The sequence below is a fragment of the Trichomycterus rosablanca genome, chromosome 26, assembly GCF_030014385.1.
Source record: "Trichomycterus rosablanca isolate fTriRos1 chromosome 26, fTriRos1.hap1, whole genome shotgun sequence".
Classification (NCBI taxonomy): domain Eukaryota; kingdom Metazoa; phylum Chordata; class Actinopteri; order Siluriformes; family Trichomycteridae; genus Trichomycterus; species Trichomycterus rosablanca.
The window spans coordinates 18,188,101-18,212,163 of NC_086013.1; the positions used below are offsets into that span (position 1 = coordinate 18,188,101).

The 24,063-nt window shown below is 42.3% G+C and overlaps 3 protein-coding genes and 1 long non-coding RNA gene across 5 annotated transcripts in view; 1 reads left to right on the forward strand and 3 right to left on the reverse strand.

The window, feature by feature from the left end:
* Nucleotides 1-2,697, reverse strand: part of gps2 (G protein pathway suppressor 2) — a 17,111-nt gene extending 14,414 nt beyond the window's left edge. The window contains exons 1-3 of one of the 2 annotated variants that reach the window (XM_062989071.1): nt 2,639-2,697; nt 1,006-1,123; nt 1-7 (exon numbers count right to left, since the gene is read on the reverse strand). The exon at nt 1-7 is cut by the window's left edge and continues 103 nt beyond it. In XM_062989071.1, coding sequence (XP_062845141.1) covers nt 1-7; nt 1,006-1,123; nt 2,639-2,641 — 128 coding nt within the window. In that variant the 5' untranslated portion in view covers nt 2,642-2,697. Of the gene's footprint in view, nt 8-1,005; nt 1,609-2,638 lie in introns of those variants that run through there. The other variant, XM_062989069.1, reaches the window with a different exon arrangement.
* Nucleotides 1-3,588, forward strand: part of LOC134303616 (uncharacterized) — a 4,948-nt gene extending 1,360 nt beyond the window's left edge. The window contains exons 2-5 of the long non-coding RNA XR_010007675.1: nt 160-235; nt 1,049-1,154; nt 1,345-1,724; nt 2,665-3,588. This is a non-coding gene — a long non-coding RNA (uncharacterized LOC134303616). The remainder of the gene's footprint in view (nt 1-159; nt 236-1,048; nt 1,155-1,344; nt 1,725-2,664) is intronic.
* An 820-nt stretch (nt 3,589-4,408) lies between these two features.
* gabarapa (GABA(A) receptor-associated protein a) lies at nt 4,409-6,660 on the reverse strand. The gene is made up of 4 exons (XM_062989072.1): nt 6,460-6,660; nt 5,484-5,562; nt 4,773-4,891; nt 4,409-4,536 (listed from the first exon to the last, which is right to left on the reverse strand). The coding sequence occupies exons 1-4, from the start codon at nt 6,547-6,549 to the stop codon at nt 4,465-4,467; spliced, it is 360 nt and encodes a 119-aa protein (XP_062845142.1). The 5' UTR covers nt 6,550-6,660; the 3' UTR covers nt 4,409-4,464.
* An 838-nt stretch (nt 6,661-7,498) lies between these two features.
* Nucleotides 7,499-23,911, reverse strand: ctdnep1a (CTD nuclear envelope phosphatase 1a). Its single transcript, XM_062988534.1, has 8 exons — nt 23,807-23,911; nt 18,602-18,668; nt 18,295-18,413; nt 18,068-18,139; nt 17,444-17,560; nt 17,151-17,262; nt 9,172-9,256; nt 7,499-9,054 (listed from the first exon to the last, which is right to left on the reverse strand). The coding sequence occupies exons 1-8, from the start codon at nt 23,909-23,911 to the stop codon at nt 8,994-8,996; spliced, it is 738 nt and encodes a 245-aa protein (XP_062844604.1). The 3' UTR covers nt 7,499-8,993.
* Between the last annotated feature and the right edge of the window lie 152 nt (nt 23,912-24,063).

Genomic DNA, 24,063 nt, shown 5'->3' on the forward strand with positions numbered 1-24,063 from the left:
TCCTCCTCTACAACACACACACACACACACACACACAGACAGTTTAAGGATGGATGTTTTTTCTTTGATGCACTCCTGAATCTGAAAAAAATACATTTAAGCTTTTATGCAACTAATATTATGTTTAAAAAGATTTGTTTCTTTTTTCCTTCTGTCCAGTTCATCCAAAACCAGTCTGATGGGGTTTAATTCTGGAGACTGTGCTGCCGTCCTATGATTGGATTCCAGTCACTGTGTGAGAGAACACTTCCTCCTCCATATATGCTGCTGAATCCCATTTTAAATCCCATCTTTAGCTCAGTGTAGTTATACAGTTTATACTGTAGTAGGTGTTCTTGCATATTTGTGGACAGAAATTGACGTATATGGTAAATGTAAATATAACATTTATGCTTTCTTAACTAGGTCCTAATAACATGATTCCAAAACAAAAGGGATTTATTACTACACTTATTATTTACAGTAGTAACTCAGATACAGAAACCCCCGAACTCTTCTGCCAAAACCACCTACCACACAAGAGCTCTAAAACAATCTATTTATTACTCTGCATTCTGTTCAGCACAGCAGGACCTGATCTGGAATTACGCCTTGCTGAAGTGAGTGAAACACTCGGGGAAAATGTGGGGATTTTTGAAAACTAAGTGAAAGTAAAAGTAAATTGAGATGTTACGACCCAACGATCCAAGAAGGAATACAATTGTTCCTCTGACAACTAAAAGGAATTGAAACAACAGAAGTTACACAACATAAATATACACATTCATTTCTCTTTCTTGGGCGTGGTAGTTTCGTTTTACGAAGAAGCAAATTAATTTTTAAAGGCTGTTTTGAGCCTGTAAACACAAGTTCTAAACTTTTACACCATGCACAGTAAACACACGTCTAATTTTTGTAAAACCAGTGGAAACATGAGGCAGCTCCTAAAGAAAGATTTCCTGGTTCTCTGAACTGGCACCAGTTCTGCATCAGTGAAAAAAGAGTTAAGCTGTTAGTGATACCCACCCTGTCTTTTCTTTTCTCTTTCCCTCATAATGTGTTTGTGTAGGGCACGCGCCATGGCGTTGGATAGTTTAGGCCTCTCCAGTAGAGCGGGCATGATGGGGGGTATCGGCCGGGCCAGCTGAGGGGAGACATCCCGAAGAGACACATTCGTAAGAAATAAAGCCATTAAATACAGACCAACATCTAAAAGTATCTGGCACAACATTAAATTGTTCACTCATGTTATTTTAATACCTGATGATGCCTCCTGTGACCGGAGTCTAAAAGAGCATATTTGTTTGCATTTAATTTTGTAACATGACCATTTTATTCCTTTTTACTCATGATGATTGATTACAGCTAATAGTTTCTCTGTGTCGGCTGATGCTGAGAGGAAATTTAATTACCCACATGCAATCCCAGAATGACTACAAGACAATTACATGAATTACAACCACAGACAGGTTGTACAGTGGGCATCAGAACTGGACATCAGACCAATGGAAAAGGTTACTGGTTCGAGCAATCCTGTTTTCTCTGAGATCAGGTGGATGGCTGGGCAGGTGAACATTATTTACCTGTGAAATACTGTAGATGGACCAGGATACTCTGTAGGACGATCCACCTCACAACCTACAGAAGTTGAAGGACCTGCTGGTAAAATTACCTGATACCAGATACTACAGGAACCCTTCAGATGTTGTGGAGGGTCAGAGCTGTTCTGACAGCATATCAGGCAGGTCGTAATGTTTAGATGATCAGTATTTATGTCACTTACTAGTTTATGTCAACTTTACACTTATATTGTGACTATAGAATATTTTGGCTGTGTAGCCCTGGGTGTTGAATAAACAGCCAAACTCGGATATTAACTCTTAACTCAGCTATTAACTCAGCTATTAACTCAGCTATGTTACACAATGTTGACTCAGTAAATGAAGACACTTAAATACAATTAAGACACATTTATGGCATTTACAGACGCTTTTATCCAAAGAAACAAGCTGCCACTGTTGGGCCCTTGAGCAAGGCCCTTAACCCTTAATTGCTTGAATTGTATTTATACATAACTGTAAGTCCCTTTGGATAAAGGCGTCTGCTAAATACCACGAATGTAAAAGGGCCCAACACTGGTAACTTGGCAGTGGTGGGGCTTGAGCTAGCAACCTTCTGATCGCTAGTCCAGTCCTAAATTAATAAATCAGTAAACACATTGTTAATTAACGGATTCACCCTGAGGTAAATTAGCTTAGCATAAATTAAAATCTGTCACCTCAGAATAAGCAAAGCTACTGATAAAATATAGCATCTAATTACTCAAGTGAAATTATTAAGCTAATATAATTACTAACACTTCTAGATTTAATGTCTTTATTTACTAAAAGAAGTTAATAATGATCATTTATATAAACGTATAGATGTTCGTGCATGCTAACAGGCTACCTGTCAAAATGCCTGACGGGATCCTATCAGATTTTGCTCACGCGCACTTTTGATACGTAGCCTGTTAGCTTAGCATAGATTCCATGGTAGTAATGCACATTACGCACTTTTTCTCCGTTTGAAGAGATTGTCCTACTGCTGATATTGTTTAAAACTGTGAAAACAAATTTCGGTGTGAATTAAAAACTTAAATTAAACCGCATTTATTCACCATTTCTGTTTTTCTTCTTCACTCAGATTAGCATCCACATAGACGGAGAGGAATGTTGTGACGCTGTTCCGGTAAAGACGCGCCCCCGGTACCATAAAGGAGTCGATTCCGCTCATCTCATTAACCACTGTTCAGAGTCATCTGAGTCGATTCCGCTCATCTCATTAACCACTGTTCAGAGTCATCTGAGTCGATTCCGCTCATCTCATTAACCACTGTTCAGAGTCATCTGAGTCGATTCCGCTCATCTCATTAACCACTGTTCAGAGTCATCTGAGTCGATTCCGCTCATCTCATTAACCACTGTTCAGAGTCATCTGAGTCGATTCCGCTCATCTCATTAACCACTGTTCAGTCATCTGAGTCGATTCTGAAACTCGAGTCCACACAGAAAAACTTATAATACTGTAAACATTTACATTTTATAATACAAAATGTTATTCTCACTGTTATAAATCACCTAAATTAAAACAGACGGTTAAACGGTTTTACACCCGGATAAATCCTCGAGAGCAGAAGTATTTTGGAGCTTTGGAATGCTGAAAAATGGAATTGAGGTGATAAAAAGACTTTTTATTTCAGAATGAAAATCTATCTTTTCTACTCATCAAAACAGAGTCGGTACTTTAGAATAAAACTGTCGTGTTAAATCAGTTTAAAGGTTATACAGTTAATTTACTGATGTGTGTCATTAAACACCAAATTCAGTTTATCATCTTTGGTTTAAACCTGGACTGACTGTAAGAACAAGAATAAACTGCTCCTCTAATGTAATTATTCTTGTGTATTTTGGTCAATAATCAGTTCCCTTCAGATGTTAGTGGTCAGTAATGATCTTAATACTGTAGTTTTTCTTAAAACCTAAAAACTCCTGGACATTGAGAAATGTGCTGAAGATCAGATCAATATGAAGTTAATCAGAATTGTTCTGTACTTAAACTAATTAAATAAAAAACAAGTGATTTTTTATTGTTGACTAATATTTATTGTGACAGCATTCAGAGTGAGAAAGAATTTATAAACAAAGAAAAATCACTCACAAATCAAAATCAGAAATCATTTTACACCATAAAACAATCACCCACAATAGAACTATAAACAATAAAATAAAACACAAAATTACTGCAGAACTCAAAGCAAATATTTAAGCAGAATAAATATCAGATCTTTCTAAGCGATAGATGTTAGATCCAGTTCAGTTTCAGCACAGACTGTTTAGTCTGACAGAGTAACAGAGACTGAATGTGTGTTTAGATCATTCTTGAACCTTTTTCAACAAAACACTTAATAAACTGAACATTTTTAAATCTTCATAAAAACTTAACATCCTGCACCGTTCCTCCACCATTCCACCAGTGCTTAACTGTAAAAAAAATGATATTCTACGTTAACATGAACTAAACTTTTCCTAATTCAAATCTTACAGATGAGTAAAAACTTTGATCTACTTTTATATTAATATTCTTTGCACATTGGAAACACTTCCATCTTCATGCTCAAGCAAATCAACAAATCACATCTATTGCTCAAATAAGAGTTTAGTGCTGCTGATGCATTTTGTAGCCAATCAGGTGTGTGCATCAGTGTGTGTGGGTGTGTGTACAAATATAACTGTCAGTGTGTGTGTGTGTGTGTGTGTGTGTGTGTGTGTGCTTATAGCTGTGTGTATGTGTGTGTATAACTGTGCGTGTGTGGTGTTGCAGTGCAGTATAAAGAATAAAGACTGAAGTAAAGTGAGTGAATAAAAGTGCAGCGATATTCACACGTAGCTGAACTGTAATATTTATGATTTTATTTTACAGAGAGATTTGGGACGGAGCCGGTGATTAGACATCCTCTCCGTACACACTCTCATCACTGTACGCTATGTAAAGAAAGAAATCCTCCTCATGATGCTCCTGTAATAAACACACACACACACACACACACACACACAACATTGAGAACGATTAAATAGTGCAGTTCAGTATTAAAATTGCTCTGACCTTTAACCTTTTACAGTTCCTCTGTTCTTGTACATAAATAATACTGTAATATTTCATCAGATTATATAAAATGAGTTTATTTTCGAGGTTCAGTCTCCAGGCGTACAACAAATCTGGTGGTGTTTTGTTCACTTGACTTGACTCTGTACCTGGTAGAGCAGCCCCATGGTGGCAGAGGTCGGAGGAATGACGTTATTGACGAAGAAGAAGAGAGCGTCTTCAGCCCTCAGGTGGATCCTCTTCCTGATCAGGAAGTAAAACTGTCCCACTGTAACATCAGAATCATAAATATTATAAATATCTGATCTGCTCTTAATCAGACATGATTACTTCTGCAGTCTGATCTCTTTACTCTCAGTGTTGGTTCATCTTAACAGGACTGATACGACTGGTACAGGACGATTTAAATCCTCTGTTGTTAGCAGCTTAGCGCTGTTTAAACATAAATTTGGGTTTGTGGAGCTTCGTAAACACGATTTCACCTCCTCAGATATCTGGCTTTAGTAACACTTCATTTAATTGTTGGTTTTGTTTTAAACGTGTCTCGCTGCTGTTCTGATTGTTTATATAAAGTCACCGATTTGAAACATCCGAGACAAACAGCAAAGCTGTCTTATTATGTTAAATCTCTCAAAACATCAACACTGAAAAACCATGTTCACTGCTTCTGAATTCAGTATGAGCAGTATAGATAGTGTTAGTAGTATAGATAGTATGGGTGATATATTGGACAGGACCTGGAGCTTCACTGAGAGTAAACACTGGTGTATGTGGCAGGATTTTGCTGAAGAAAAATGAAGCAGAAATGTTTAAATCTGATCGGAGCAAATACAAAGAAAAAGAAGTAAAATAAAAGTGACCTGTGAGATCAGAAGGAACGAGGTATTTCTTCTTATCCAGATCACCTATCCGAGCTTTAGGTGCCTTCTCTACAATCACCTGAGAGAAACCAACAGAGGAACCACAGATGAGGAGAACGTGGGGGGTAGAGAAACATCAGACAATAGAATAAACAGAATTAAATCCTCATATTTAGTTAAAACTAAAGAAGTCGGGAGGCTGTGACAGATGTTTGTTTTTACTCGGGACGTGTTGGTGATAAATGTGAGATATTAAAGTTGTTTTAATTGTTCGTATTTTTTCTATTGCATTGTGTTTTTCTTTGTTCATTCTTTTAATTTCCTTCTATTTGCTATTTTGCTGCTTTACTTTATATTTTTTTAGGCTGATTTTCTCTCTTTATCTCACTTCATTTACGTTTTAATTGTAAATGTGATCATTGTATTGAATAAACTCACAGATCAGATTTATGTTAACAAGAATATTTCAATGTTTTTTCATTTTCTTTCTCTTATTCTTTTCCCTCTTTTATTCTTTTTTTAACCTGCTTTGCTTCCTCGCTTTGATTTTTTTCTTCATTTTTATTTGATTTGAGTTAATGTTTTTATTTGATTTTAATATTTTTATTTTATTTTTCCTTGGATTCTTTTTATTTACGTGTCTTAACAATTTTGCCCTCTACATTCCTTATGAAAACTAAGTTTAGATTTGAGACTGTGTAATGTGCTACAGGAATGTAATAAATAATTAGTAAATATTTTATATAAATTTGATCTTTTCTTTGTTTCACTGGAACAGACTGGTGAGAACTGAAGGTGATTAAAGATCAGATAAAGAGTTTGTTCGTATAAATGTAATATAAATGTAATATAACTGTATAGATGTAATTAGATTTAGGTCGGATTTAGGTTGATTATTCTGCCTGGTCATTCTGATCTATGCTAAAATATTCTGAGCTAAGCTAACCTATGCTAAGCTAACAGTAGCAGTACTTACAGGAACTCGATCAGGATATTTTTTCCTGATTTTCTCTCCCTCACAGCGTCTCTTCTCGAATGGATGTTCCTCTTTATACACAAACTTCATGATTACAGATAAAAGTGAGAATAAACGCTGTAGATTTGATGCGGTTTGATCCGATCAGCTGATTCCGGTTCTCTCCTGTTTACAAACTCAACACTCACCTACCAGACACGTCATCACGTCAACGCACGTTACGTCATCACGCACAGACGCCTCCACCAGCTCACTCATCACGATCACGCGCTCATTCTGATCAGGGTCGTGGTGGGTCTGGCACCAACCGAAAATGGACAGCTCACCAATCCAAGCGCTCAGTCGCTCGTACCTTGGGGTGACCAAGAGCAGCAAATCCACCTTCTGCAGGTTGGGAGCGTGGGAGGAATTCGGGAGAACATCCCAAACTCCATACTAACGGTGACATGCTGTTTAAAGGCAAAACAGTGATGTGGCAGGGTTCTAGACACCTGGGTTCCAACCTTTTTCATTCTAGCCACGTAGGTGAGTTGAACCCAATCAGTGATGCTGTGCAGTAAACTGGAACTTTATCCAGGCTGCAGTTCTGGGTGGTGCAGAACCCACCTGAACCCTGATCAGGTAAAAGTGGATACTGAAGACGAATGAGTTTAATAATAAGGAATCAATTGAATTTTCAAGTCTGTTTCTTTTAGTCCTGCTGTTTAGTCAAATGTTTCTGGACATTTTCTCAGGCAGCTTAAAAGTGACCAGGGTCCCAAACCCTCTAATAATCATGTTAGAAATAACACCAGCAGCACCGGGACCTTCTGATCATTCATTCTAATCTATTTCTATTTAAAATTTTTATCTAAATAAACGTATAACTCTTACAGTTCATGCAGCGTTTGGTCAGTGGTCTTTAACCTTCAATACCTTAATTCAGCAGCGACGTTTAATGCAAAAGTTTGTGCACCCTGGTAGAATTTAAATTTCAAATGTTTTACATGAACACAAAGGGAACAAACTCAGAAAATAAAAGCAGAAGAAACTCAGACCGTGACTTTAACGAGTTTTATTGTAAATCTGCACAAATCTGAGAACGAACTCGGATACGAGTGCACTCACACACTCCACTTTCTATTGATCAAACAGCCAGAGAGAGACAGACAGAGAGACAGACAGACAGAGAGACAGACAGAGAGATTGATTGATGGTAAATAATTGAGGTTTTTGATCAGGCGGATGAATCAGTGCTCATATTCTTGTTCGGACTGAAACATCTCAGAAGCTTCCAGTCAGATCCACGATACGTCCTTCCAGTCTGATTCAGGTCCGAGTCGCTTCTGCTCCAGTAAAGTCCAGATTCTACAGAACAACTTCAACATTTCCATCAGAATCAACATGAATTCTATCCTGGAGCTGGTGGGATTGATTCAGAAATCAGAGTTATACTGACTCACCCCCCCCCCCCCCCCATCCATTACATTATTATTACAACACAGATCACACCAGTTCACTACTGGTTTGTAAGAAACGGAGTTGGAATCCATTTCAGTCAGAATCCAGAATTTCACACCAAACGAAACACAAATAAAAACACAGAATCACAGCTCAGAAGTTTACATACACCTGCAGCCAACAGCAAAATAAAGCTCACTTGACTGTGAACAGTGAGACCAGTGATCCTGCCGCTTCTGATTCATGGTAGTTTCTAAACTTCTCTGGATCAGGTGGATGTAAACTCACGTGTAACTGTGAAGCTGCAGGACAGAAGAACAAAGAGCAGAAGTATGAGGACGGAGGAGAGAAAGAAGAGAAGATGAGAAGGTCGAGGATTAAAAAGAGCAGGATTAAGAATCCATCACTGTCAGAAGCTGTCAAAAGCCATTCCTACAGATGTGAATAAGAACAATGTGCTCATCCAGAGGTGGAGAACATTCAGCAGACGGTGCTGAACTGGTGCTTCAGTACTGGAGTTAGGGGTACTGGTTCTGTACTGGTCCTGTTCTGTACTGAGCGGTGATGGGTGATGTTTAAATTGAGAGCAGGACAGATTTACCACTGCAGACACCCGCTGTTTCTGGTTCAGGGTCTGGACCCACTGCTACCCTGATCAAGGTACAGAGCTTAGTGAAGAGGAACAAGTTCAATTTCAGCAGTACATCTAAGCCGGTTTCAGACGGATGCTGAAGTTGTTCTTGAGAAGGTAGATTCAGAAGGAATGCACGAGGACGATGATGAGGAGGACGATGATGAGGAGGACGATGAAGGAGTGAGTGGCTGTACGACTGATCTGAGCAGCACTTTCTGTGTATTAATGTGACAAATCTGAATCAATCCATCACACACACACACACACTGGGTGTGAGGCAGCTTCCTGTCTCTCCATCCACATTAGTTTAGTTCAGCTGTGTGTGTGTGTGTGTGTGTGTGTGTGCACATGGGCGTGTCTCTCTCTCGCTCTGCAGTCCGATTGTCCCGATGACATCACAGGTCACCTGACAGACCTCCAGCCGTGGAGAATCTGATAAAGAAGAATAAAATCCGTCTGATCACCAGAGACGATGCTGATGAAGATTACGACTGAGAACTGAGCGCACGTCTGACGTAAACCTGAGAGAGAGAGATCAGGATCAGGACTCACAGCTCAGTGGATCAGGTTTTGGTTCTAGTTCAGAACTTATAATTGTAGAAGAATACAGGGGAACTACTTTATTGTGGATTGTGTACCTGAGTGCATCCAGCATGGGCAGCAGGTTGAGCAGCGCCGTGTCACTGGGATCACTGAACCACGACCGTATAGGTATCGCATTATCTGTAACGTACACACACAACATTAATAACACACACACACACACACACACACACACACACACACACACACACACACACACACACACACACACACACACACACACACACACACACACATATACAGCGTGGGCCATTTATATGGATACACCTAAATAAAATGGGAATGGTTGGTGATATTAACTTCCTGTTTGTGGCACATTAGAATATGGGAGGGGGGAAACTTTTCAAGATGGGTGGTGACCATGGCGGCCATTTTGAAGTCGGCCATTTTGGATCCAACTTTAGTTTTTTCAATGGGAAGAGGGTCATGTGACACATCAAACTTATTGAGAATTTCACAAGAAAAACAATGGTGTGCTTGGTTTTAACGTAACTTTATTCTTTCATGAGTTATTTACAAGCTTCTCTTTGTTTACAGCCATTGACATGTCGCAGAGGTTAACACGTGAGGAGCGGATAGAAATTGTGTTGATGTCTGGTGAACGCAGTACCCGGGTCATTGCAGCAGATTTCAATGCAAGACACCCTACGAGACCACCCATCTCCCATGCTACAGTTAGCAAACTGCTTGCCAAGTTTCGTGAAACTGGTTCAGTGTTGGATTTGCCAAAATGTGGACGCATGAAAACTGTCACTAATGAAGAAACATCAGTGGCTGTCCTAGCTTCATTCAGCAAGAGCCCACAGCGTAGCACTCACAAATTGCACCCTTACAAACTCCAGCTGCTGCAGCATCTCAACGAGGATGACCCAGATCGGCGCACTGAATTTGCAGAATGGGCAAAACAAAAATTGGAACAGGACCCTCAGTTTACACAGAACATTTTGTTCAGTGATGAGGCAAACTTTTATGTGAATGGTGAAGTTAACAAACAAAACCACCGCTATTGGTCTGACACTAACCCACATTGGATATATCCCTCCAAGACTGTTGGAACACAAAAATTGATGGTATGGTGTGGTATATGGGGTACAAAGATAGTGGGGCCATTCTTCATCAATGGAAACCTCAAGGCCACTGGATATTTGAAATTGCTACATGATGATGTGTTTCCCTCTTTATGCACTGAAGCTGGCACGTTCCCTGAGTTTTTCCAGCAAGATGGTGCACCACCACATTATGGGTGTCAGGTCCGAGCATTCCTAGATGAACGGTTTCCTGGAAAGTGGATTGGTCGTCGTGGGCCAGTCGAATGGCCCCCAAGGTCTCCCGATCTGACCCCCTTAGACTTTTATCTTTGGGGTCATCTGAAGGCAATTGTCTATGCTGTGAAGATACGAGATGTGCAGCACCTGAAACTACGGATACTGGAAGCCTGTGCTAGCATTTCTTCTGCGGTGTTGCTATCAGTGTGTGAAGAGTGGGAGAAGAGGGTTGCATTGACAATCCAACACAATGGGCAGCACTTTGAACACATTTTATAAGTGGTCAGAAACTTGTAAATAACTCATGAAAGAATAAAGTTACGTTAAAACCAAGCACACCATTGTTTTTCTTGTGAAATTCTCAATAAGATTGAGATGTCACATGACCCTCTTCCCATTGAAAAAACTAAAGTTAAACTTCAAAATGGCCACCATGGTCACCACCCATCTTGAAAAGTTTCCCCCCTCCCATATACTAATGTGCCACAAACAGGAAGTTAATATCACCAACCATTCCCATTTTATTTAGGTGTATCCATATAAATGGCCCACCCTGTATATATATACAGTACAGGCCAAAAGTTTGGACACACCTTCTCATTCAATGCGTTTTCTGTATTTTCATGACTATTTACATTGTAGATTCTCACTGAAGGCATCAAAACTATGAATGAACACATGTGGAGTTATGTACTTAACAAAAAAAGGTGAAATAACTGAAAACATGTTTTATATTCTAGTTTCTTCAAAATAGCCACCCTTTGCTCTGATTACTGCTTTGCACACTCTTGGCATTCTCTCAATGAGCTTCAAGAGGTAGTCACCTGAAATGGTTTTCCAACAGTCTTGAAGGAGTTCCCAGAGGTGTTTAGCACTTGTTGGCCCCTTTGCCTTCACTCTGCGGCCCAGCTCACCCCAAACCATCTCGATTGGGTTCAGGTCCGGTGACTGTGGAGGCCAAGTCATCTGCCGCAGCACTCCATCTTACACAGCCTGGAGGTGTGTTTGGGGTCATTGTCCTGTTGAAAAATAAATGATGGTCCAACTAAACGCAAACCAGATGGGATGGCATGTCGCTGCAGGATGCTGTGGTAGCCATGCTGGTTCAGTGTGCCTTCAATTTTGAATAAATCCCCAACAGTGTCACCAGCAAAACACCCCCACACCATCACAGCTCCTCCTCCATGCTTCACAGTGGGAACCAGGCATGTGGAATCCATCCGTTCACCTTTTCTGCGTCTCACAAAGACACGGCGGTTGGAACCAAAGATCTCAAATTTGGACTCATCAGACCAAAGCACAGATTTCCACTGGTCTAATGTCCATTCCTTGTGTTTTTTTGGCCCAAACAAATCTCTTCTGCTTGTTGCCTCTCCTTAGCAGTGGTTTCCTAGCAGCTATTTGACCATGAAGGCCTGATTTGCGCAGTCTCCTCTTAACAGTTGTTCTAGAGATGGGTCTGCTGCTAGAACTCTGTGTGGCATTCAACTGGTCTGTGATCTGAGCTGCTGTCAACTTGCGATTTCTGAGGCTGGTGACTCGGATGAACTTGTCCTGAGAAGCAGAGGTGACTCTTGGTCTTCCTTTCCTGGGTCGGTCCTCGTGTGTGCCAGTTTCGCTGTAGCGCTTGATGGTTTTTGTGACTCCACTTGGGGACACATTTAAAGTTTTTGCAATTTTCCGGACTGACTGACCTTCATTTCTTAAAGTAATGATGGCCACTCGTTTTTCTTTAGTTAGCTGATTGGTTCTTGCCATAATATGAATTTTAACAGTTGTCCAATAGGGCTGTCGGCTGTGTAGTAACCTGTCTTCTGCACAACACAACTGATGGTCCCAACCCCATTGATAAAGCAATAAATTCCACTAATTAACCCTGATAAGGCACACCTGAAAACCATTTCAGGTGACTACCTCTTGAAGCTCATTGAGAGAATGCCAAGAGTGTGCAAAGCAGTAATCAGAGCAAAGGGTGGCTATTTTGAAGAAACTAGAATATAAAACATGTTTTCAGTTATTTCACCTTTTTTTGTTAAGTACATAACTCCACATGTGTTCATTCATAGTTTTGATGCCTTCAGTGAGAATCTACAATGTAAATAGTCATGAAAATACAGAAAACACATTGAATGAGAAGGTGTGTCCAAACTTTTGGCCTGTACTGTATATATATACAGTATATCTCAAATAATCAGGAAAATCTTTTCAGTGAAAAGTAAAGTTCTAGAACTGTTTAGGGTTTGTTGGTATTTGATCTTCAGCGTGTGACTGTGTTAAATCTTCTGTGTGCTTTCAGATGGAGCTCTGATCTCCTGCACCAATATTAGAGGAAACCTTGAGCAGTACTTCAGTAATAGAGGAACTGCATCACTTCCTGTCTGCTTCATCTGTGGGGGGTTCGGTGGTTTCATTTGGAGCTTTTGGTTTCCTCACACTTCATCTCCAGGAGCTTCACTTCTCCACACCGAACGTAATCTCAGTTCTGTTCCTCCAGAAGCTGAGTGAGCATCACGTACCCGCCATCCACATGATCTTAGAGAGACCAAGATCTAATAGATCCCTCACACACACCATCAGATCCACATCTAATAGATCCCTCACCCTCACACGTACCATCAGATCCACATCTAATAGATCCCTCACCCTCACACACACACCATCAGATCCACATCTAATAGATCCCTCACCCTCACCATCAGATCCACATCTAATAGATCCCTCACCCTCACACACACCATCAGATCCACATCTAATAGATCCCTCACCCTCACACCATCAGATCCACATCTAATAGATCCCTCACCCTCACCATCAGATCCACATCTAATAGATCCCTCACCCTCACACGCACCATCAGATCCACATCTAATAGATCCCTCACCCTCACACGCACCATCAGATCCACATCTAATAGATCCCTCACCCTCACACACACACCATCAGATCCACATCTAATAGATCCCTCACCCTCACACGCACCATCAGATCCACATCTAATAGATCCCTCACCCTCACACGCACCATCAGATCCACATCTAATAGATCCCTCACCCTCACACGCACCATCAGATCAACATCTAATAGATCCCTCACACACACCATCAGATCCACATCTAATAGATCCCTCACCCTCACACGCACCATCAGATCCACATCTAATAGATCCCTCACCCTCACATGCACCATCAGATCCACATCTAATAGATTCCTCACCCTCACACACACACACCATCAGATCCACATCTAATAGATCCCTCACCCTCACATGCACCATCAGATCCACATCTAATAGATCCCTCACCCTCACCATCAGATCCACATCTAATAGATCCCTCACCCTCACACGCACCATCAGATCCACATGTAATAGATCCCTCACCCTCACACGCACCATCAGATCCACATCTAATAGATCCCTCACCCTCACACACACCATCAGATCCACATGTAATAGATCCCTCACCCTCACATGCACCATCAGATCCACATCTAATAGATCCCTCACCCTCACACACACACCATCAGATCCACATCTAATAGATCCCTCACCCTCACCATCAGATCCACATCTAATAGATCCCTCACCCTCACACGCACCATCAGATCCACATCTAATAGATCCCTCACCCTCACACGCACCATCAGATCCACATCTAATAGATCCCTCACCCTCACACACACACCATCAGATCCACATCTAATAGATCCCTCACCCTCACACGCACCATCAGATCCACATCTAATAGATCCCTCACCCTCACACGCACCATCAGATCCACATCTAATAGATCCCTCACCCTCACACGCACCATCAGATCAACATCTAATAGATCCCTCACACACACCATCAGATCCACATCTAATAGATCCCTCACCCTCACACGCACCATCAGATCCACATCTAATAGATCCCTCACCCTCACATGCACCATCAGATCCACATCTAATAGATTCCTCACCCTCACACACACACACCATCAGATCCACATCTAATAGATCCCTCACCCTCACATGCACCATCAGATCCACATCTAATAGATCCCTCACCCTCACCATCAGATCCACATCTAATAGATCCCTCACCCTCACACGTACCATCAGATCCACATCTAATAGATCCCTCACCCTCACATGTACCATCAGATCCACATCTAATAGATCCCTCACCCTCACATGTACCATCAGATCCACATCTAATAGATCCCTCACCCTCACATGTACCATCAGATCCACATCTAATAGATCCCTCACCCTCACCCTCACACCATCAGATCTACATCTAATAGATCCCTCACCCTCACATGTACCATCAGATCCACATCTAATAGATCCCTCACCCTCACACACACACCATCAGATCCACATCTAATAGATCCCTCACCCTCACATGTACCATCAGATCCACATCTAATAGATCCCTCACCCTCACACGCACCATCAGATCCACATCTAATAGATCCCTCACCCTCACACCATCAGATCTACAGAACAGAAACAGCCCTGCACATTTTGGGGTTTGGTGTTAATGTTGTGGATTATCAGTGTGTCTGTTAGATGAGTCTTAAATAATAAGTAAATAAGGGATAGAGAAAGCTTAGGTGATGGGTAGAGGTGATGGGTAGGTGATGGGTAGGTGATGGGTAGAGGTGATGGGTAGGTGATGGGTAGGTGATGGGTAGAGGTGATGGGTAGGTGAAGATGAGGTGATGGGTAGAGGTGAAGATGAGGTGATGGGTAGGTGATGGGTAGGTGATGGGTAGGTGATGGGTAGAGGTGATGGGTAGGTGATGGGTAGGTGAAGATGAGGTGATGGGTAGAGGTGATGGGTAGGTGATGGGTAGGTGATGGGTAGGTGATGGGTAGGTAATGGGTAGGTGAAGATGAGGTGATGGGTAGGTGATGGGTAGGTGATGGGTAGGTGAAGATGAGAAGATGGGTAGGTGATGGGTAGGTGAAGATGAGGTGATGGGTAGGTGAAGATGAGGTAATGGGTAGAGGTGATGGGTAGGTGATGGGTAGGTGATGGGTAGGTGAAGATGAGGTGATGGGTAGAGGTGATGGGTAGGTGATGGGTAGGTGATGGGTAGGTGAAGATGAGGTGATGGGTAGAGGTGATGGGTAGGTGATGGGTAGGTAATGGGTAGGTGAAGATGAGGTGATGGGTAGGTGATGGGTAGGTGAAGATGAGGTGATGGGTAGAGGTGATGGGTAGGTGATGGGTAGGTGAAGATGAGGTGATGGGTAGAGGTGATGGGTAGGTGATGGGTAGGTGAAGATGAGGTGATGGGTAGAGGTGATGGGTAGGTGATGGGTAGGTGAAGATGAGGTGATGGGTAGGTGAAGATGAGGTGATGGGTAGGTGATGGGTAGGTGATGGGTAGGTAATGGGTAGGTGAAGATGAGGTGATGGGTAGAGGTGATGGGTAGGTGATGGGTAGGTGAAGATGAGGTGATGGGTAGAGGTGATGGGTAGGTGATGGGTAGGTGATGGGTAGGTGATGGGTAGGTGATGGGTAGGTGAAGATGAGGTGATGGGTAGGTGATGGGTAGGTGATGGGTAGGTGAAGATGAGGTGATGGGTAGAGGTGATGGGTAGGTGATGGGTAGGTGATGGTAGGTGATGGTAGGTGATGGGTAGGTGAAGATGAGGTGATGGGTAGAGGTGATGGGTAGGTGATGGGTAGGTGATGAGTAGGTGATGGGTAGGTGAAGATGAGGTGATGGGTAGGTAATGGGTAGGTGAAGATGAGGTGATGGGTAGGTGATGGGTAGGTGATGGGTAGGTGAAGATGAGGTGATGGGTAGAGGTGATGGGTAGGTGATGGGTAGGTGATGGGTAGGTGAAGATGAGGTGATGGGTAGGTGATGGGTAGGTGATGGGTAGGTGAAGATGAGGTGATGGGTAGGTGATGGGTAGGTGATGGGTAGGTGATGGGTAGGTGATGGGTAGGTGATGGGTAGAGGTGATGGGTAGGTGAAGATGAGGTGATGGGTAGGTGATGGGTAGGTGATGGGTAGGTGAAGATGAGGTGATGGGTAGGTGATGGGTAGGTGATGGGTAGGTGAAGATGAGGTGATGGGTAGGTGATGGGTAGGTGATGGGTAGGTGAAGATGAGGTGATGGGTAGAGGTGATGGGTAGGTGATGGGTAGGTGATGGGTAGGTGATGGGTAGGTGAAGATGAGGTGATGGGTAGGTGATGGGTAAGTGATGGGTAGGTGATGGGTAGGTGATGGGTAGGTGAAGATGAGGTGATGGGTAGAGGTGATGGGTAGGTGATGGGTAGGTGAAGATGAGGTGATGGGTAGGTGATGGGTAGGTGATGGGTAAGTGATGGGTAAGTGATGGGTAGGTGATGGGTAGGTGATGGGTAGGTGAAGATGAGGTGATGGGTAGAGGTGATGGGTAGGTGATGGGTAGGTGAAGATGAGGTGATGGGTAGAGGTGATGGGTAGGTGATGGGTAAGTGATGGGTAGGTGAAGATGAGGTGATGGGTAGAGGTGATGGGTAGAGGTGATGGGTAGGTGATGGGTAAGTGATGGGTAGGTGATGGGTAGGTGAAGATGAGGTGATGGGTAGGTGATGGGTAGGTGATGGGTAGGTGATGGGTAGGTGAAGATGAGGTGATGGGTAGAGGTGATGGGTAGGTGATGGGTAGGTGAAGATGAGGTGATGGGTAGGTGATGGGTAGGTGATGGGTAAGTGATGGGTAGGTGAAGATGAGGTGATGGGTAGAGGTGAAGAGTACCTGGATGACTGCGATATGCTCCAGGTGAGTTATCCAGGATGACTATACTGGACAGGTCGTTGTGCACTACAGACAGGTCCTTAATGTAACTGCCCAGATCCAGAGTACAGTGCTGCACACACCAGAGATTAGTGTTATACACTCATCTATATAGCGTTTATTCTAATTATAGAACACTCACCCCCTCATACAGAGCAGAGTTTAGTGTTATCTATAGAGTGTGGAGTGGTGGAGGAGTACAGAGGGTGTAGTGTGCTCCTCCGTATGTGTGTGGATGAGTGGGTGTGACGTACCTGTCTGTAGTATCTGCGCTTCAGGATCCCTCTGTTATTATCCAGCTTATCTGCTACAGCTGAGCCGTAAATCTCCATACTGGCTGTAAACACCACCAGCTCGTACCACTGACTCACCTACCACACACACACACACACACACACACACACACACACACACACACACACACACAATCATACACACACACACACAATCATACACACACACAATCATACACACACACAATCATACACACACAATCATACACACACTGTAAATGATGGAGAGCTGAGCAGTTGTTGATGTTATAAACTGTATATTTTTGAACTCTGATTATTAGAGCACTGCAAGAACCAGCGTTATCCAACACCTATATCACCCCAGTAACAGCTCTGTTTATATTCATTTAATCACTGTCTCTATATTCTTATATATTCATCCATCCATCCATCCATCACTCACTGTATCTATTTAAACAGCATCATTATTCATTCATTCATCTCTCTCTCTCTCTCTCTCACTCTCTCTCTCTCTCTCTCTCACTCTCTCTCTCTCTATCACTCTCTCACTCTCTCTCTCTCTCTCTCTCTCGCTCTCTCTCTCTCTCTCTAGCTAAACGAGAAAGGAAAGAGATTTAAACTCACCACTTCTAAGAAGAAGTCCACGTGTGGCCTTTTATGGACGAAAAACCTCACCGGGTGTTTATCTATTACCACCTACACACACACACACACACACACACACACACACACACACACACACACACACACACACACACACACACACACACTGTTGAGCTGCTGGTATGAAGCACATTATGTATAAGAGAAAGAGTGAGTGTGTGTAGGTGTGTAGGTGTGTGTGTACACACTTTGAGGATGAAGTCTGGTGGAGTTCCGGGTCGGACTGTAGGTCTCAGGACTCCATCATGGTGAGAGTGGATCAGAGTCTCATCCAGATCCAGAACCAGGATCTTCCTCTTCACTGCATCTACACACACACACACACACACACACACACACACACACAGTATTACACCAGTAGTACACCAGCATCACACACCATTAACGATAAACACAGACAGAGTGTGTGTGTGTGTGTGTGTGTGTGTGTGAGAGAGAGAGAGAGAGAGAGAGGGACACAGCGCCCTCCAGAGGACAGTGCTGGAAGTAACTTACTGAGTCTGTTTCTGGATGCAGGAGAAAGAGGTAAAATATCATAGCGCACAGTCTGGTACTGAATGATCTACAGAGAAACAAACACACACACACCATTTGTAAACATTCTGAAATAGAAGACAGTAGTTCTAAGTCTGACCCCCTGATGAATGTGCTGTTTATACAGCAGCGCCCTCTACTGGTTCCTGGATTGACCCTCATGAGAGCAGGACATTCCAAACTACAGCTGTAAATGAAAAGCTCCACCACAAAGCTCTGTAATAAACCCCATCATACTGTAGTTTCCTTTATACTAGGGGGGTTAAAGACATCAGCCTGATGGTGGCGCTATAACACAGTGTATTAAAATGAATCCCATGTTTAGAAACTGTGAGTCCTGCACTAGCTGCTCACTCTCACCCACAGAACACAAGAAGGGTTTCACACCAGCTTTAATCACCAGGGTCAGTCTGAGGTCAGGCCCAAGCACTTCAGCAGACTGATCTTGGGCTTCATGCTTGAACACGCGGGGTCTGATCAGGCAGTACATGAATAACTCCACCATCAACAGTAACAGCCAATCACATTTCAGCAACCAGTAATGACACTTCAGGATGGCATCATTAAAATATAACTGCAGGCCGCACACTGGACGGTTCCTCCACGACTGACTGACGCTGGGTTCTCCTGAACCTGAAGGTTCCGTGTGTTCAGAGTAACGGTGAGGGTTCACAGCCCCAGGAGAACTGAGCACTATTTATATCTGCTTTACTTCAGCTGTTAGAACCTATCAGGTATCTTCATAAAGACTCCAGCAACTTCTCACTACTCTACCAGACCTCTGTATATACAGTGGGGGAAATAAGTATTTGATCCCCTGCTGATTTTGTAAGTTTACCCCCTTACAAAGACTTGAACAGTCTATAATTTTTATGGAAGGTTTATTTTAACAGAGAGAGACAGAATATCAACAAAAAATACAGAAAAAAAACATTAAATAAAAGTTATAAATTAATTTGTATTTAATTAAGAAAAATAAGTATTTGATCCCCTACCAACCAGCAAGAATTCTGACCCCCACAGACCGGTTATGTGTCCATGAGGCTACAAATTAGTCCTGTCCCTGTATAAAAGACTCCTGTCACAGAATCAGTTTCTTCCGTTCAAATCTCTCCACCACCATGGGCAAGACCAAAGAGCTATCAAAGGACGTCAGGGACAAGATTGTAGACCTGCACAAGGCTGGAATGGGCTACAAGACCATCAGCAAGAAGCTTGGTGAGAAAGAGACCACTGTTGGTGCGATCATTCGAAAATGGAAGAAATACAAGATCACAGTCAATCACCCTCACTCTGGAGCTCCATGCAAGATCTCACCTGGTGGGGTAAGAATGATTCTGAGAAAGGTGAGGTCAGTCCAGAATTACACGGGAGGAGCTCGTCAATGATCTCAAGGGAGCTGGGAGCAGAGAAATGCTGGATATGACCCCAAGAACACCATCCCCACTGGGCATTTCTCTGCCTCCAAACACGGCGAGTGGAGTTGATGCCAAAGAGCTCAATTTTGGTCTCATCTGACCATATCACATTCTCCCAAGCTTTCTCTGAATCATTCAGGTGTTCATTGGTAAACTTCAGACGGGCCTGTACATGAGCCTTCTTGAGCAGAGGGACTTTGCGGGCACTGCAGGATCTCAATCCATTACGGTGAAGTGTGTTACTAATGGTTTTCTTGGTGACTCTGCTCCCAGCTCCCTGGAGATCATTGACAAGCTCCTCCCGTGTAATTCTGGACTGACCTCACCTTTCTCAGAATCATGCTTACCCCACCAGGTGAGATCTTGCATGGAGCTCCAGAGTGAGGGTGATTGACTGTGATCTTGTATTTCTTCCATTTTCGAATGATCGCACCAACAGTCGTCTCTTTCTCACCAAAGCTTCCAGCCTTGTGCAGGTCTACAATCTTGTCCCTGACGTCCTTTGATAGCTCTTTGGTCTTGCCCATGGTGGTGGAGAGATTTGAACGGAAGAAACTGATTCTGTGACAGGAGTCTTTTATACAGGGACAGGACTAATTTGTAGCCTCATGGGCACATAACCGGACTGTGGGGGTCAGAATTCTTGCTGGTTGGTAGGGGATCAAATACTTATTTCCCTTAATTAAATACAAATTAATTTATAACTTTTATTTAATGTTTTTTTTCTGGATTTTTTTGTTGATATTCTGTCTCTCTCTGTTAAAATAAACCTTCCATAAAAATTATAGACTGTTCAAGTCTTTGTAAGGGGGTAAACTTACAAAATCAGCAGGGGATCAAATACTTATTTCCCCCACTGTATACGTAGTGCATTATGGGTAACACACACACACACACAATAACAGGTAATACACAAAGATTAATACGAATATTTTACGATGAATTCTGCAGCTCTGTTCTGATCAGTCTGTTCTCTAGAGAGGAAACGTACCTCATTCAAACATTTAAATCATAAACAGGGAAACTATTCCACATCAGGAAGATGAGCCGCTGCTCTGATGGGCTCCGGACTGCATGTAGTCATTCTAGTAAACCCTGAACATGTGGATCAGTGGAATCTTGTGGATGTTTGACCTCCATCCCCTAAATATCTGGTGTGAAGGCTGTTGTGTGGAAGGTTTGAAACTGAGGCAGTGGAGACAGACCAGGCGGGTCAAACCGCCAGTGACCATCAACCATCTAAACATGGGACTAACAGGGCCGCCTAATCTTCACTAGCGTAGTCTAAGAATATATATATATATATATACATACACGAGGGATCTTCAGAAAGTTTCCTCACGTGTATATTGTGGTTATAAGTGGTGAGGGTGGAGGAGGAGGAATCACTCGTGTCTGAAAGACTGAGAGACGCTTATAGTCCTGACGCTTAGCTCCATCTGATTTCCACCTTTCTGGAGGCTGAAAGAAGCTTTAAGGGGAAGAAGATTTTTATGTGATGATGTCAAAGCACCGGCGCATCAGTGGCTACGAGCGCAACCACAAACGTTTATTATCGACGGCATTAAAAAGTTGGTATGACGCTGGAAAAATGCATCAGAAGGGACAAAGTAGAAAAGTGACGGAGTTTGTTTTTATAATTCTTAATAAATAGAGGAAAAAAAGTGCAGAATCTTTCTGAAGATCCTCGTACATAAACTCACAGAGCACAGGTGTGTGTGTATAGTTATAGAGAACAGGTGTGTGTGTATAGTTATAGAGAACAGGTGTGTGTGTATAGTTATAGAGAACAGGTGTGTGTGTATAGTTATAGAGAACAGGTGTGTGTGTATAGTTATAGAGAACAGGTGTGTGTGTATAGTTATAGAGAACAGGTGTGTGTGTATAGTTATAGAGAACAGGTGTGTGTATAGTTATAGAGAACAGGTGTGTGTGTATAGTTATAGAGAACAGGTGTGTGTATAGTTATAGAGAACAGGTGTGTGTGTATAGTTATAGAGAACAGGTGTGTGTGTATAGTTATAGAGAACAGGTGTGTGTGTATAGTTATAGAGAACAGGTGTGTGTATAGTTATAGAGAACAGGTGTGTGTATAGTTATAGAGAACAGGTGTGTGTATAGTTATAGAGAACAGGTGTGTGTGTGTATAGTTATAGAGAACAGGTGTGTGTATAGTTATAGAGAACAGGTGTGTGTGTATAGTTATAGAGAACAGGTGTGTGTGTATAGTTATAGAGAACAGGTGTGTGTGTATAGTTATAGAGAACAGGTGTGTGTGTATAGTTATAGAGAACAGGTGTGTGTGTATAGTTATAGAGAACAGATGTGTGTATAGTTATAGAGAACAGGTGTGTGTGTATAGTTATAGAGAACAGGTGTGTGTATAGTTATAGAGAACAGGTGTGTGTATAGTTATAGAGAACAGGTGTGTGTGTATAGTTATAGAGAACAGGTGTGTGTATAGTTATAGAGAACAGGTGTGTGTATAGTTATAGAGAACAGGTGTGTGTATAGTTATAGAGAACAGGTGTGTGTGTATAGTTATAGAGAACAGGTGTGTGTGTGTATAGTTATAGAGAACAGGTGTGTGTGTATAGTTATAGAGAACAGGTGTGTGTGTGTATAGTTATAGAGAACAGCTGTGTGTGTATAGTTATAGAGAACAGGTGTGTGTGTGTATAGCTATAGAGAACAGGTGTGTGTGTGTATAGTTATAGAGAACAGGTGTGTGTGTGTATAGTTATAGAGAACAGGTGTGTGTGTATAGCTATAGAGAACAGGTGTGTGTGTAGTTATAGAAACCAGGTGTGTGTGTATAGTTATAGAGAACAGGTGTGTGTGTATAGTTATAGAGAACAGGTGTGTGTATAGTTATAGAGAACAGGTGTGTGTATAGTTATAGAGAACAGGTGTGTGTATAGTTATAGAGAACAGGTGTGTGTATAGTTATACAGAACAGGTGTGGGTGTATAGTTATACAGAACAGGTGTGTGTATAGTTATACAGAACAGGTGTGTGTGTATAGTTATACAGAACAGGTGTGTGTGTATAGTTATACAGAACAGGTGTGTGTGTATAGTTATACAGAACAGGTGTGTGTGTATAGTTATAGAGAACAGGTGTGTGTATAGTTATAGAGAACAGGTGTGTGTATAGTTATAGAGAACAGGTGTGTGTGTATAGTTATAGAGAACAGGTGTGTGTATAGTTATAGAGAACAGGTGTGTGTATAGTTATAGAGAACAGGTGTGTGTGTATAGTTATACAGAACAGGTGTGTGTGTATAGTTATAGAGAACAGGTGTGTGTATAGTTATAGAGAACAGGTGTGTGTGTATAGTTATAGAGAACAGGTGTGTGTGTATAGTTATAGAGAACAGGTGTGTGTATAGTTATAGAGAACAGGTGTGTGTATAGTTATAGAGAACAGGTGTGTGTGTATAGTTATAGAGAACAGGTGTGTGTGTATAGTTATACAGAACAGGTGTGTGTGTATAGTTATACAGAACAGGTGTGTGTGTATAGTTATACAGAACAGGTGTGTGTATAGTTATACAGAACAGGTGTGTGTGTGTATAGTTATACAGAACAGGTGTGTGTATAGTTATAGAGAACAGGTGTGTGTGTATAGTTATACAGAACAGGTGTGTGTGTGTATAGTTATACAGAACAGGTGTGTGTATAGTTATAGAGAACAGGTGTGTGTGTATAGTTATACAGAACAGGTGTGTGAGTGTGTGTGTACTCACAGTCCGCAGGTGTTTCCGGAGAATATAGAGGATGAAGCCCCAGATTCTGGACGCCACACCGAGGAAAGTGCGCAGTCCCAGTAAACACTGCCGGGTTTTCAGCATGCTGCACCATAGGAGGGTCCAACCACACCAGTACCACCAGTATAACACACCAATATACCGAACCAGTACAGCACTGACACCACACTGGTACCACCACTACCACACCAGTACAGTACCGGTACCGCGGTTATCGGTGTATCTGATCAAATCAA